This window comes from Antechinus flavipes, chromosome 2 (genome assembly GCF_016432865.1).
Source record: "Antechinus flavipes isolate AdamAnt ecotype Samford, QLD, Australia chromosome 2, AdamAnt_v2, whole genome shotgun sequence".
NCBI lineage: Eukaryota > Metazoa > Chordata > Mammalia > Dasyuromorphia > Dasyuridae > Antechinus > Antechinus flavipes.
Genome location: NC_067399.1, coordinates 171,793,299 through 171,805,590, shown reverse-complemented (window position 1 = coordinate 171,805,590; position 12,292 = coordinate 171,793,299). Strand labels below are relative to the sequence as shown.

The 12,292-nt window shown below is 33.4% G+C and overlaps 1 protein-coding gene across 2 annotated transcripts in view; it reads left to right on the top strand.

The window, feature by feature from the left end:
* The window catches only part of PLCB1 (phospholipase C beta 1), an 844,697-nt gene that overhangs the window by 643,725 nt on the left and 188,680 nt on the right, over window positions 1–12,292 (top strand). For both annotated transcript variants that reach the window (XM_051975942.1, XM_051975943.1), the window contains exons 11-12: window positions 1,636–1,793; window positions 11,691–11,773. In XM_051975942.1, the coding sequence (XP_051831902.1) occupies window positions 1,636–1,793; window positions 11,691–11,773 (241 nt within the window). The remainder of the gene's footprint in view (window positions 1–1,635; window positions 1,794–11,690; window positions 11,774–12,292) is intronic.

The window sequence follows — 12,292 nt, the reverse complement described above, 5'->3', positions numbered from 1 at the left end:
TTCTTTCTCTCAAGAACCTCAGTTTAATTGGGAGACAAGATATAAACAATTCTGTAAAAATAAGACATGCAGGATAAATTGCAAATATTCTCAGGAAAAAGCACTAGCATTAAAGGTAACCTGAAAAAACTTCATGGAAAAGATTGAATTCTAATTGAGACTAAAAGAAAGTTAGGACAATGAAGAGGTAGAGACAAAAAGGAAAAGAAATTCAGGCATAGGGGACAACTAATGAAAATGCTCAGAATTGGGAAATGGAGCATCATGTATAAGTAGGGAAGCCAATGTCACTAGATCACAAAGTACATAGAGATAAGTAAGATATAAGAATATTGGAAAGATAAGAATGGACCAGGTGATAAAAGTTTTTAAAAATCAAAAAAAAAAAAAAAAAAAAAAGGAGCCTTTTATATCTGATCCTAGAGCCCATAGGGATCCAATGAATTTATTAAATATGGAAGTGACATAATCAGACTTATACATTATAAAGTTCTATTTGATTACCAAATGAATAGGGGACTAGGCAGGGGAGGGTATGTACAAAAATACTTTTGGTAGTTCTTTTTATAGTGTCAAAAATTTGAAATTAAGGACGTGCCTATCAAATAGAGAATAGTTGAAGAAATTATATTAAGTGAATAATAATACATGATAATATTGTAAGAAATTATGAAAGGGATGTTTTCAGGGAAACTTGGAAAGATTTATATAAAGTGATCCAAGTTGAAGTGAGTAGAACTAGAAAATCAATTTGTACCATAACAAATATCTTTAAAATGCATAATTGTGAAAGATTGAAGAACTCCATCTGATCAAACCAAAGTCTAACAATAATTCCAAAAGATCAGTGATAAAATGCTACCTACCTCCTGCCAAAGATGTGACAGGCTAATATGCAAAGTATAACACATTTTTGAACATGAACAACATAAGAATTTGTTTTTTGACTATTTATGTTTATCATAGTAGTTTAGTTATTGTTTTGGTTTTGGTTTGGTTGGTTTTCCAGTGGGGTTGAAGGGAAGGAAAGGTAATTTAGCAAGTAGCTATATATGGCAAAAGTTTTTTTTTTTTTTTCATGGATCCAACTCAGTGTTTTCCAATTTGTCATTTTCTATAGTTATTCAAGTTCTCTCTTCCCTCTTATAATATTTTGGAGATAGATCTAAGAATGTAACTTTTAAGTCCCAGAATGAAAATGAGTCAAGGTGAGGGGTACTGATTAAGTATAGATCTAATGATATAAGATCCTATAAAACATGATATCAATGTAAGGTAAGGTATTATTATTTTAAAAGTTTGACTAATATAAGAGATGGCTCATATGGATAGGAAAATAAAGAATAATATCTTGAAAAGTAAAGGTTATATAAAAATATGTCAATAAAATTATTGAAGATAATTGAGAAGATAACACCTAAGTGACTTGAAGGATGCTAGTATCCCTTGACAAAGTTTGGGAATTCATGAAGAGGAGAGGCATAATAACATTGTTGGAATCATTCACTTGGAATAGTCTTTCAGGAAAGTTTTGATAAGTGCCTTTTCACATAGTGCTAAAAGACCCTTGCATATACTATCTTTTTGTTTTCCTTTTGTTGACTGCCCTGGTTTCATAGTCTTGTTCTTCCACAGCTGGCCAGCTAGCTGGCAACTCCTCAGTAGAGATGTATCGCCAAGTCCTCTTGTCTGGCTGTCGCTGTGTGGAGCTGGACTGCTGGAAGGGAAGAACAGCCGAAGAGGAGCCTGTAATTACCCATGGTTTCACTATGACAACAGAAATCTCTTTTAAGGTATGATGAATAGTTTAATTGATGGAAAGGACTAGTTTTTTTTTTTTTTTTAGGGATAGTCTCATGGATGAGAGTGTAATAGACAACCCTGGATTTTGCTTTTAGTGCCAGTTCTGAAATTCTTTGGTTTATGTAACTTTGGGAAAGTCAAATTGAACTTTAATCTCCTAATTTTTAAGAGAAAAGTTGGAAATCCATGTTGCCTGTATTACTTTCTAGGTCTTAAAGTCTACATTTGAAACTTCAGCAAAAGATCAACATAGTATTGGGTCCTGATTCTCAGTTTTTCAGGTGGCAAACAAAATTTTTATCTATGCTCAAACCCTATGATCGACAAGTTTGATTTTGTTAATCTAATTCATTAAAAGATTTATAATTTGTTAATTTGCATCATTAAGGGGGTACAGTGGTATACTTCTCCCATAGTTTGCTAAACTATTCCTTTATCCAGTATAAAATACCCTACTCTCTCTCTCACTACCCCACAAAGAGTTTATATTTTCCTAACAAATCATTGTTAGGAATTAATTACTAATTACTATGCTATCTGAGTTACATAGAGTAAATTATTTTAATTTCATCAGTGACATCTCATCAATTTCCAGATCACTGGCTAAAAAAAGCTCTATCAAAATAGTTAGAACAGAATTATATGGATAAATTCCGTTTTGATAGTTTTTTATTCTTCCTTTTATTTTACCTTAATCATTTCTTGCTCTAAATCAGAGTCACAAAACCTAAGAGACCTTGGATTTCAACAAAGTCTACTCCACATGGGAACAGGAATAGACTTTATATCATAACTAAGAACTATTGTCCATTCTCCATTTGAAAATCAAATTGTTATAATTAGATTGTTTCTATTAAGAAACATAGGCAGAGGAAGAAAGAGATAAGAAGAGACAGAGACACACACAGAGAGACAAAGAGAGACAGAGAAAGGGGAAAAAATAAAAAGAAGTAGAAAAAAAAGTAGAAGTAGTAGCAGAAGAAGAAGAGAAGGAGGAGGAGGAAGAGAAAAGGAGGAGAAGGAGGAGAGAGAAGAGGCAAAGCGAGGAAAGGATTTATATTTACATATATGATTATACTAGATGTTAACATCTATCCTTATTACTTGATGTCTTGCAATTCTATGATATCATGAGACTTAATCTAGTTCTTTGGACATCATTGTAGACAGAAAAAAAGATTTATGACTTCTGCCAATTCATAAATCTGCCTTGTGAGTAATTACTAGCTGCCTGGTCAGCCATATGACAACAGTAATAATCTGAGGCAAAAGAATCATTATTCAGCAAGGGGAAGTAAGAATAATTACTATGGACATGTGTTTTAACTGTAGGAAAATACTTTTCAAAGTATTTTATGAGGCAAGTGAACAACAAAAATAATATTTTATTCCCCTTCTTTCTAAAATTGCTAACTCAGGTAAGATTACCACCTTTTATCCAGTTACACAGATAACAACCTTGAAATCATCTTTGACTTTTCCTTTTCCCTCATCCATTAATTTCAACTGTTAATTGGGATATATAGTATGTGGAATCACAAAACTAAGTTTCTGAAGGTCCATCTGTCTTTGCACTATTTGGCAGGTAATTTCTTTTATTTTGACTATTCTGAGAAAAGTACTTAGCAGTCTCTACCTATGCATCAGGAAATCTTACTAACTTACCACCTATTGACAATAAGTGGTTTTCCTGAATTGTCTTTTCAGGGTATAAGCCAGTCCCAATGGCAATTTTCTAAAAAGGTAGGCTTCATGGTCTATCTACAATTAAATATGAAAAAACTTTCAATTGATCTCTTAATACTTGTGAGTCTCCTGAATATCAAGATTTCTCAAGTAAAACTGAATCATATCTTTGAAAATCTTGACAATGAATTTGACATTTGTTTATTTCTTCACTCTTTGGAAGGGAAGATGTAGCTAGAAAGTAAGCTTGTTTAATCTTTTTTCTTAGGTAAAGAATGGACTTCATGTAGTAGGAAATCTTTCTTCCTATCCATGCAGTCTCCAAATTCAATAAAAATTAAAAATTAAATTAAAAAGAAATAGGGATAATCCATGCTCAAATATCACTGACACTGGCATCAATCCTGGTAGACCTGTATGCATATAATAGGAAAGCCACATGCTATTTACATTGAATTTTTTGTTCTGATTTCAGAACCAGATGCATTCAATTGAAATATACTGTTATGGTTATATACTTGAGAGTGGTTACATATAATTCTAGATGTCTTGATGCCAGCCAATGTTAATATCTCCTAGAATTTTGTGCTTTCAAATCTTTATCTTGATCTGAATAGAGCTTTATAGAAAGTCCATATACTCAGAGTATTCATCTTTCAACATTTTATCACCCATGGGAACTTTCAGGTTTTTGGTTGGATCCCTTATGAAATGGTCAGTTACTAGTGATAAGCCATAGCTTATGGTCTTTCTTACTATTTTAGAGAGATTTTGCTTAGGGTATGATAATATTTCTTTCATTAGATGTACTTTTTTATTTTACTTTTTTGAGAACTTCTGACATTTCTTAATTACATCTACATCCATCTTGGATCATCAGAGTCTGTTTCTTATTAACCCTAAGGTTCTTTCTTGACCCATATGTCCAAAGTTATCCAATAAAGCTTTCAGAGCCATGAAACACTATGAATTCAGTGCTCCATCTGCTTCCTGATACCATCTGTGTGTTCACTGGCAATCTGTTATAATACTCAATTTCTAGTCCAATTGTTATCATTGTCTTTACAGCAGGGTATCCTCAAGGCAATGGCATGCCAAGGGCAATGCTTGGGTGTCAGTATGCTTGGGGTGTAGGTAATCATGAAGTAAATTGAGAAAGGCAAGAGAGTCCACAGACCAGACATCGCCTTCCCAACAAGTTTCAGGGGAAAACAACAGGAATGGATTGCAACCCCTAGACTCTACAGAGTGTGGAAGAAGAACTCAATGTATCTCTGCCCCAGGGACTATAGCTAGATTTCAGCTGAGATAAGAACCACACTCTCAAAACTGGGAGGAAAATAGTGGCAACTCCCTAAAATATAAATCCGCACAATCTAGTCTCAGGAATTTTTACAACTTGATGATGGGGAATGACTCACAACTTTAGTGCAGTGTCTATGTTGGGAGAAATAGCCTTGGGAGATTAAATTAATAATTTAAAATATTAATCCATTACCTTCTTTCATCTTTATACCATAGTGTGTGTGTATTTATATATATATAGTTATTGTTCTGTTTTATATATATATGTAATATGCATTATTTATTTATATATATGTATATATATATATATATGTATATATATGTATATATATATATATATAATTCTATTTACTGGAATGATTTTATATCTTAAGTGTTTAATTTCATAATTATTATTGAAATAATTTTGAAAAATGTGAAAATGTAATGTTGATAATAATGACAGGCTAAGTATGATGCTGCTTCAAGGGACTGAGAACTGAGTCTTCAGGAATCACTGTCTTCTTGGCTTGTATTTGCTTTTTCAATCTTGTTTTAGCTCTTGCTTTTCAATTTATGAGTAAAAAAAATTGGTTGATCTATTCTATTGACAAGTTATCTGGTGAAAGTTTATACTTTGATTTGCTCTACTACTTGATTGTTATCCAGCTCTTTGAGTGTCCCAAATGACTTTTACTCCCTCTTTTCTTAAATCTAACTCCAGTTTTGGTGGTTTATGGCTTTCACAATGGGGCATCAGCATTTGTCATTTTTTCCTCCTGTTTAATGGTATTTATTGAATTGCAATTGGCTAGCAATGATAAATATCTCCAGTAAACAGCATCTAAACTGGCACTAGTCAGAATATGTTGATGGATTGCAATCAGCCTACTATTGCAAATTTCCTACACATAACAAAATCTTTGAAATCTTCAGCAATAGTTCACTTCAAAGTCAAACACTCCAGATTACAAATGGGGACAATGACTTCTTCTGTCATTGAGTTCTTTGAAGGCAAATGCAACTGGTCTGATGACCATCACTCTTTCAGCACAAGACCTGGAAGCTGATACCTCTGTTCAAAACAAAAAGGTTTCATTAGATCTGCATAGATCAATACTGGTATATGTATGTTTTTGACCAAACATCTGTCCATTCATATGTCTCCAAAAACCTTTGAGGGTTTTAAGACAGTTTTGCATATCTTGTCAATCTCTTTCTGTGCCGCACCTGAGTGGTCATTTAGTAATTTGAAAATAGCATAATAGTCCTTGAAAAAAATTGCAATAATCCCTAAATTCTAGAAAATCTCTTATATCTCAAAGATCATTTTGACACAGACAAGTCAGTAACACTTATACTTTCTCTGGAATGGTATTCATACCTCTTTTGATGCTATTTCATCAACATATTTAACAGAGGCTCTGCAAAAGTGGCATTTGTCAATTGAAAGTTTATGGGCATCTTTGGAATTCTTAATCTGGATTTGGAGCTCCATGAATGGATTTCAGCAGGTTCATGAATTTACATGGGAAAATAATGAATCCTTATTTTTTACTAAGCTTTTGTTTTTTGTGGGGTTTTTTCATAATGCAGTGTAGCAAACTTCATTGTTCACAAAGTGAAGAGGAAAACAGCTGTTGAGAAAAATAGTCTCAATTATGACCTCCACACCTGTAATGTACAGTGCAGAATGGAGGATTCCATGCTCTGGGTATAGGTCCAAAATCCTCCCTCCAAGGCTTAATTTTATATATCACATGGGACAAATAAAAGAGAGAGTACCTTGTTATCTAAAGCAGCATTAAAAAGATAATATTTTCTAAATTACTTAATAAAAGCTGAGGACTGTAGAACAAGACAGTAACAATTCTAAGAATATCCTTCTAGTAAGACACTGAAATTCTAATAAATTTTCTACAGTTAATAGTAATCCTGCACATTTTATTTTATGTATTAAAAATTATGAAAAAGGGGGGAAATCCTGTTTAACTTATCCTTTATTTTAATCAGACTTTCCTCACATTCCTTCAGATTCTTTCCAAAGATAGCAATGTTCTCAAAGTTCAGCAATTTTTACAAGTAGTTCATGTCTCCAACTACTTTCTACATTAGTTTTTGAAATGGAGCCAGTACTCCACAATGATGCTTTTAGATGTGTGCAATCACTGGCAAAAATCCAGCTGGGAAGATCTAGCTTTCTTGATTTCCTCTCTCATAGGAATTTAGTATCAGCCAAAATACAAGTCCAATATGGACAAATGCTGGTTTTCTCTCAGTCCAGGCATTTTGAATTCTTGGTATTATATGCATTGTGATCCACATAGTCCAGTAATCTATATATTTATGAATTTTTCCATTCTTCTTTGAAACCATCATTCTAGATGATGCATATAGGCTGTTAGGCTTTGTGATATTGCCATTGGTCAAAAGGTTCATGACATGGTCTCTGAAGCCATCCTTCACAAACAAGAGCATTTTCCTAGGCAAGTCTGAAACAACCAGTGTTATTCCTAGGGAGAACTCTTTTTAAATGAAAAAGGACAGAACCAATAGCAAGTAAAGATGCATTGGTCAATCATGAGAGAGAGGAAGGATGCCATTTCAAAAGGTTGAATGATAGCCTCCATTACCTTTGGTTAATCAAAAGGAAGTCATGTTCAGATCATATCCCTGAATCTAGAATGGCTAAAATGGGCGCCATGAAACAACACGTGAAACAAAGTGACTGATTCTGGTTGATGACTAGATAACAATTAGAACCTCTGCTAGGTCTAAGAGACTGGGACAGTAAACTCTCTTCATTTTTACTAAAGAGACTAAACCACAAATATGTGTGCCAGGTTAAATTGCAGGGGAATCTTACTGCCTAGAGACAAAACCAAACTACTTTTATTCTTCTGTCCCAAAACTCTGGGGCAAAATTACAGAAGTTTTCACTTTGTCTTATGCCTGAAATGAACCAAGTTATACAGGGTAGATCATATAGGACACAGGTATTTATTTCTTGCACATTAAAAATACTTAACACAAAAGGCGCTCATAAAAGAACATTGATTAAAAGTTAAATAAGCTAAACAAGCAGAAGTAATAACTACTGTTATACTATCAGAAATTTGTTTTTAAAATGGAAAATCTATAACTGTTACCATGATTGTGGAAGACATATTTTATCTTTAACTTTGACTCTACTGTATCTTTTGAGAGGAGGAGATGTTTTCTGACAAGCCTCTCCAAATTATCTGATCACTTGCAAGCTTGCTTATATCCATCTTAATGTTAATATTTCAATAATCTACAATCAGACAAAGAACCACAGAATAGAAAAGAAGCTAGAGGTACAGCATTAAGCTCATCTAAAATGATCCCTCCTGTTCTATCTGCCATGTGGAAACCATGGATATCCTGCCAGGGTGTAAATGGAGGACCAGCCCTTCTTCATCCCTCACAGGAAATTCCAATATTGTTTAATGCCCCTTGGTGAGTAGAAGGAAAATAAGAAGTATTAAAGCCCACTGAGTCATTAGCTTTTCCGGCTTATTAGCTATTGAGAAGATTCCCTCATAAACCTTAAAGTATTCAAGTCTTTTATCACTGCCAAAAGTAGCCATGAAGTTTCTCAATATCAAACTATGAAAGCACTAAACTAGCACAGATGGTTAACCCTGTTTACCTCAGTTTCTTCATTTGTAAAATGAGGTAGAGAAGGAAATTGCAAACTATACTAGTTTCTTTGCCAAGAATGGACTGTTTTGGGGCACCGGGTCACAAAGAGATGCACACAATCAACAACTTATCAACAAGAGCTTTCACTAGTTTATACTCAGGAGGAAAAAGGGAGCTAGTGTCTCTTAAAGAGGCACCAATCTAGAACCATCACATCCCAAGTACTTTCGAATATTCCAGGTATTAGTAAGTTCAATAAGGTTGCACAGGGGAGTGGGTAATTTTTCCCTACTTTGGTAATCATTGCTAGCCCTTAATAGACTGATCGTCTATTTTAACTTTCTGTCTATGATCTACCATTATCACCCCACTTCCATCCTTCTGTGGGAGTCTGACAAGAATACTTTACAATATAGTGATCTGATCAAAGGTTTCAAACATGCCTATCTCCCACCAGAATATAACAACACTTTATTTTTTACATAGTCTTTTAAAGAAAATCAATAGGCATTTATTTCATTCCCCTATTTTTCTGTCTTGGCTTTCATAACCCAATCATCCAGTGAATTCTTTCAAAATACTATTAGAATGAATGGAGCTTTACAGAAATGCCAGTATGGGAGACTATCCTTGGCATTACTGCTACCCCACAAGTCTGTTGAATAATTTGGGTAGATGAAGATGGTGAAGAGATAAGGAGATAATAATTGATAAATTTTTGAACTGAAAAATCAAGGAATCTCTGGAAATATCCTTCCTAAGACTATACTTCCTATACCCTAAATTTCATGTTAAAGTTATTTAAATTAAAATTTTAAAATTCAAAATCTCAGAATTCTTTCAGTCCTTTTGAAGACATTATTTTTAGGTTTTTTTTTTTTAATGTAACTTCTGATTCTATGCTATTGGCATTTCATCACATTGGAGTGATTCTTCTTATCTACTCAACTGTACAAATAGTTCTTCAATAATGACAATAATAATAGATATTCCTGCTTGAATATCTATTGTTGGTCTCCAGAAGTGCCATTTCTCAATTATGTTTGTAGTCTGTCCTTGGTGGCTAGGTTACTGAATAAGCTACCATAAGCTAAGAAAAAATCTGAAATCTGCTTTTCTGAACAAAATCATGGTGAGGACAGGAACTGAATTCATAATCTATCAATCATTCAGTAGCTTTCTATCCAAACAATTTGTTCCTCATCACCATGAGTCATACATAGAGTTCATATCTTAAAACACAGTTTTGAAAATATGTGGGGCTGGGTATATTATAGTCAGAACTAGGGACAAGAGTTGGAAACACTATTGATAGTCATCTAGATGGCACATTGGGGCTGAAGTCATGAAAATCTAAGTTCAAATCTGGATTCAGACACTTATTTAGCTGTGTGACTGAGGTCAAGTCACGTGTTTGCCTCAGTTTCCTCATCTGTCAAATGAGCTGGAGAAGGAAATGACAAACTTCTCCAGTATCTCTGCAAGAAAACTCCAAATGGAGTCATGAAGAGTCAGATATGAATGAACAGAAAGAAAGACAACAGTCACTTCAAACCTCCATAAAATCTGTTTACTTTGTGGCTGAAGAAAATTGGTGAAGAGAGGACAAAGAAGATGTTTTTTGCTAGATACTTGAGAGGGCACAAAGTCAGCACAATAGGACTAATGGAACACACTTGCTGAGTTTGTCTCTATCTATAAAGGAAATACCTTTATCTTCCTTAGTTTCTGTGTACTAGATATCCAATATGTAACATAATGTATTAGTGCATGAAAAGTTGTATGATTTGTAAAAACTTTTTGATAGTGTTTGTACCTGCTAAAGATAGTCTATAAGAGTGTCTTCTCTTCCTCTCCCCAATTCCCCAAGAAAGGAACTGTATTCTATAGTAACAGAGCAACAAAGCCAGTATGATAGGCTGCTGGTCAAAAGTTTTTATCTGCTTATTCTATAATACTTCTAGTCCTCAATATCTGTTTCTAGCCATTTCTTTTTCTTTCTCTTTAAATCTATTATGGCCTCTTTCTTCACAGAACTTTTTATCCTATCCCATTCTGTAGGTAGAAATTGCTTAAGATGAAAAATTGGATGAAATGATATTTTTAAGCTTCCTGGAAATGTATTAAATTGAACATATCTGAAAATGAAGAATCTTTTCTCAAGAGAAATATTAATAATTCAAAATATTATTTCATACCAATGTGAAAACAAATGTAGGAAATGGATATTCAAATTTTCTCTGCTATACTTAGTCAAAGATGAAGAATTTAAAGGTTAGTTTTTCACCCAATGAGATTTTAGCAACTGTACCATATGTTTCGGTACATATCTATGTTTTAAAGATGATTAATTCCAGCTATAGAAGTCTCTACTACATTCACTTTAGCCTAAAATAATTTCTCCATAACATGCAGTAAGCTACTAATGTGTCTGTGCTAGTAATTTTAGTTTATAGAAAAGAAACTTTAAAAATACAGCTACTTTTTAAATGGTATATGATTGTTCTAATTATAGAGAATATTAATAAAACTCATAGCTCTCAGCAGAGAAAGTTATAGTTCCACATTTAAGGATAGATTTGTCAAACATTTGTAAAACACTTCTGAAGTAAGATGTCATTTTGGGTGTGAATATAATTTTGGCAGCGAGATTTTAAAGCAAACAAAAAAGGGATGGCGGAGGGGAGAACTTCCAGTAAAAAAAAAAAAAAAAAAAAAAAAAAAATCCCAAGCTTTAAAATTATTTCAACTGAAATAGAAGTTTGATCTGTATCACCAAGACCCAGCCCCAGAGTTGTGAAGTAACTAAAGATGTCCTCTTTTCTCCTGGTATCTTTCCCTTTTTGCTCTGATTTCTAGTCATTCTTTAGAGCAGGACTTCCTAACTGGGAGATCCTAACTTTCTAGAAAATCTCAAAGCTTTATCTGAAAGATTTCTTATCTTAATTCTTAATTGAGTTGAGTCTCCTAAAAAGGACAGACTTATCATTCACTATTGTACAAGTATCATCTTAGAGCTAGTCAGAGAGAAGTCAAGGTCTTCTCTGCTCCCCTATTAATCTCAGATGACAAGTGAGGGACCTATGACTCAGATGAAGATGGAGTTTGCCCTTTTTACACTGTAGCTTTATAAGTATTTCCTTTTTCAGACCTGTATAGAAATGAATTGGTGTTATTATGTGAAGCACAAAAGATTAAATGCAGATCTTAGAAATGTTAGAATGCTGAATATATGTGTTTTCACTTTTTAGGAGGTGATAGAAGCTATTGCTGAGTGTGCATTTAAGACATCACCATACCCAATCCTCCTTTCTTTTGAAAATCATGTGGATTCGTAAGTAATACATAATTTCACTAGAACACTTTTTTTTTTAATTCAGGAGGAGTTTGTTAATTGTTTGTTATTTGATTACTTGGCATTTATTAAGGGTATTGTTTTAAATCATGTATTATATGAGAGGTTTTCATCCTTATAGAGAAGAATTTATATTTAATTTTTTATCAACAGTAAAAATATTAAAATTAGACTTCTGATGATCATGTCATGAATTTAAATGCAATATTCTCTTTTTTTCAAGCACAGTATAGCATATTTACATGTGCACTGTAGAATAAACTTGTCATCTCTCTAAAGAGTGTGATTCACAAGAAAGCAAAATTTGTCACAGCCCTGCTTTTGTGTACTTATTTTCAAGTTGTAATATTCATGAGCATTTTCCTCAAACAAAAATTTCTAGTTGGTTTTGCATAAGCCAAGCCTATACTTGAGATGCATTAGTAGTTCTATGCTCAGTATTTGATAAATCATTCCTAGCTTTTAAAGGAAAGAGGTAGAAAGGAGGAGGTTGGGGAT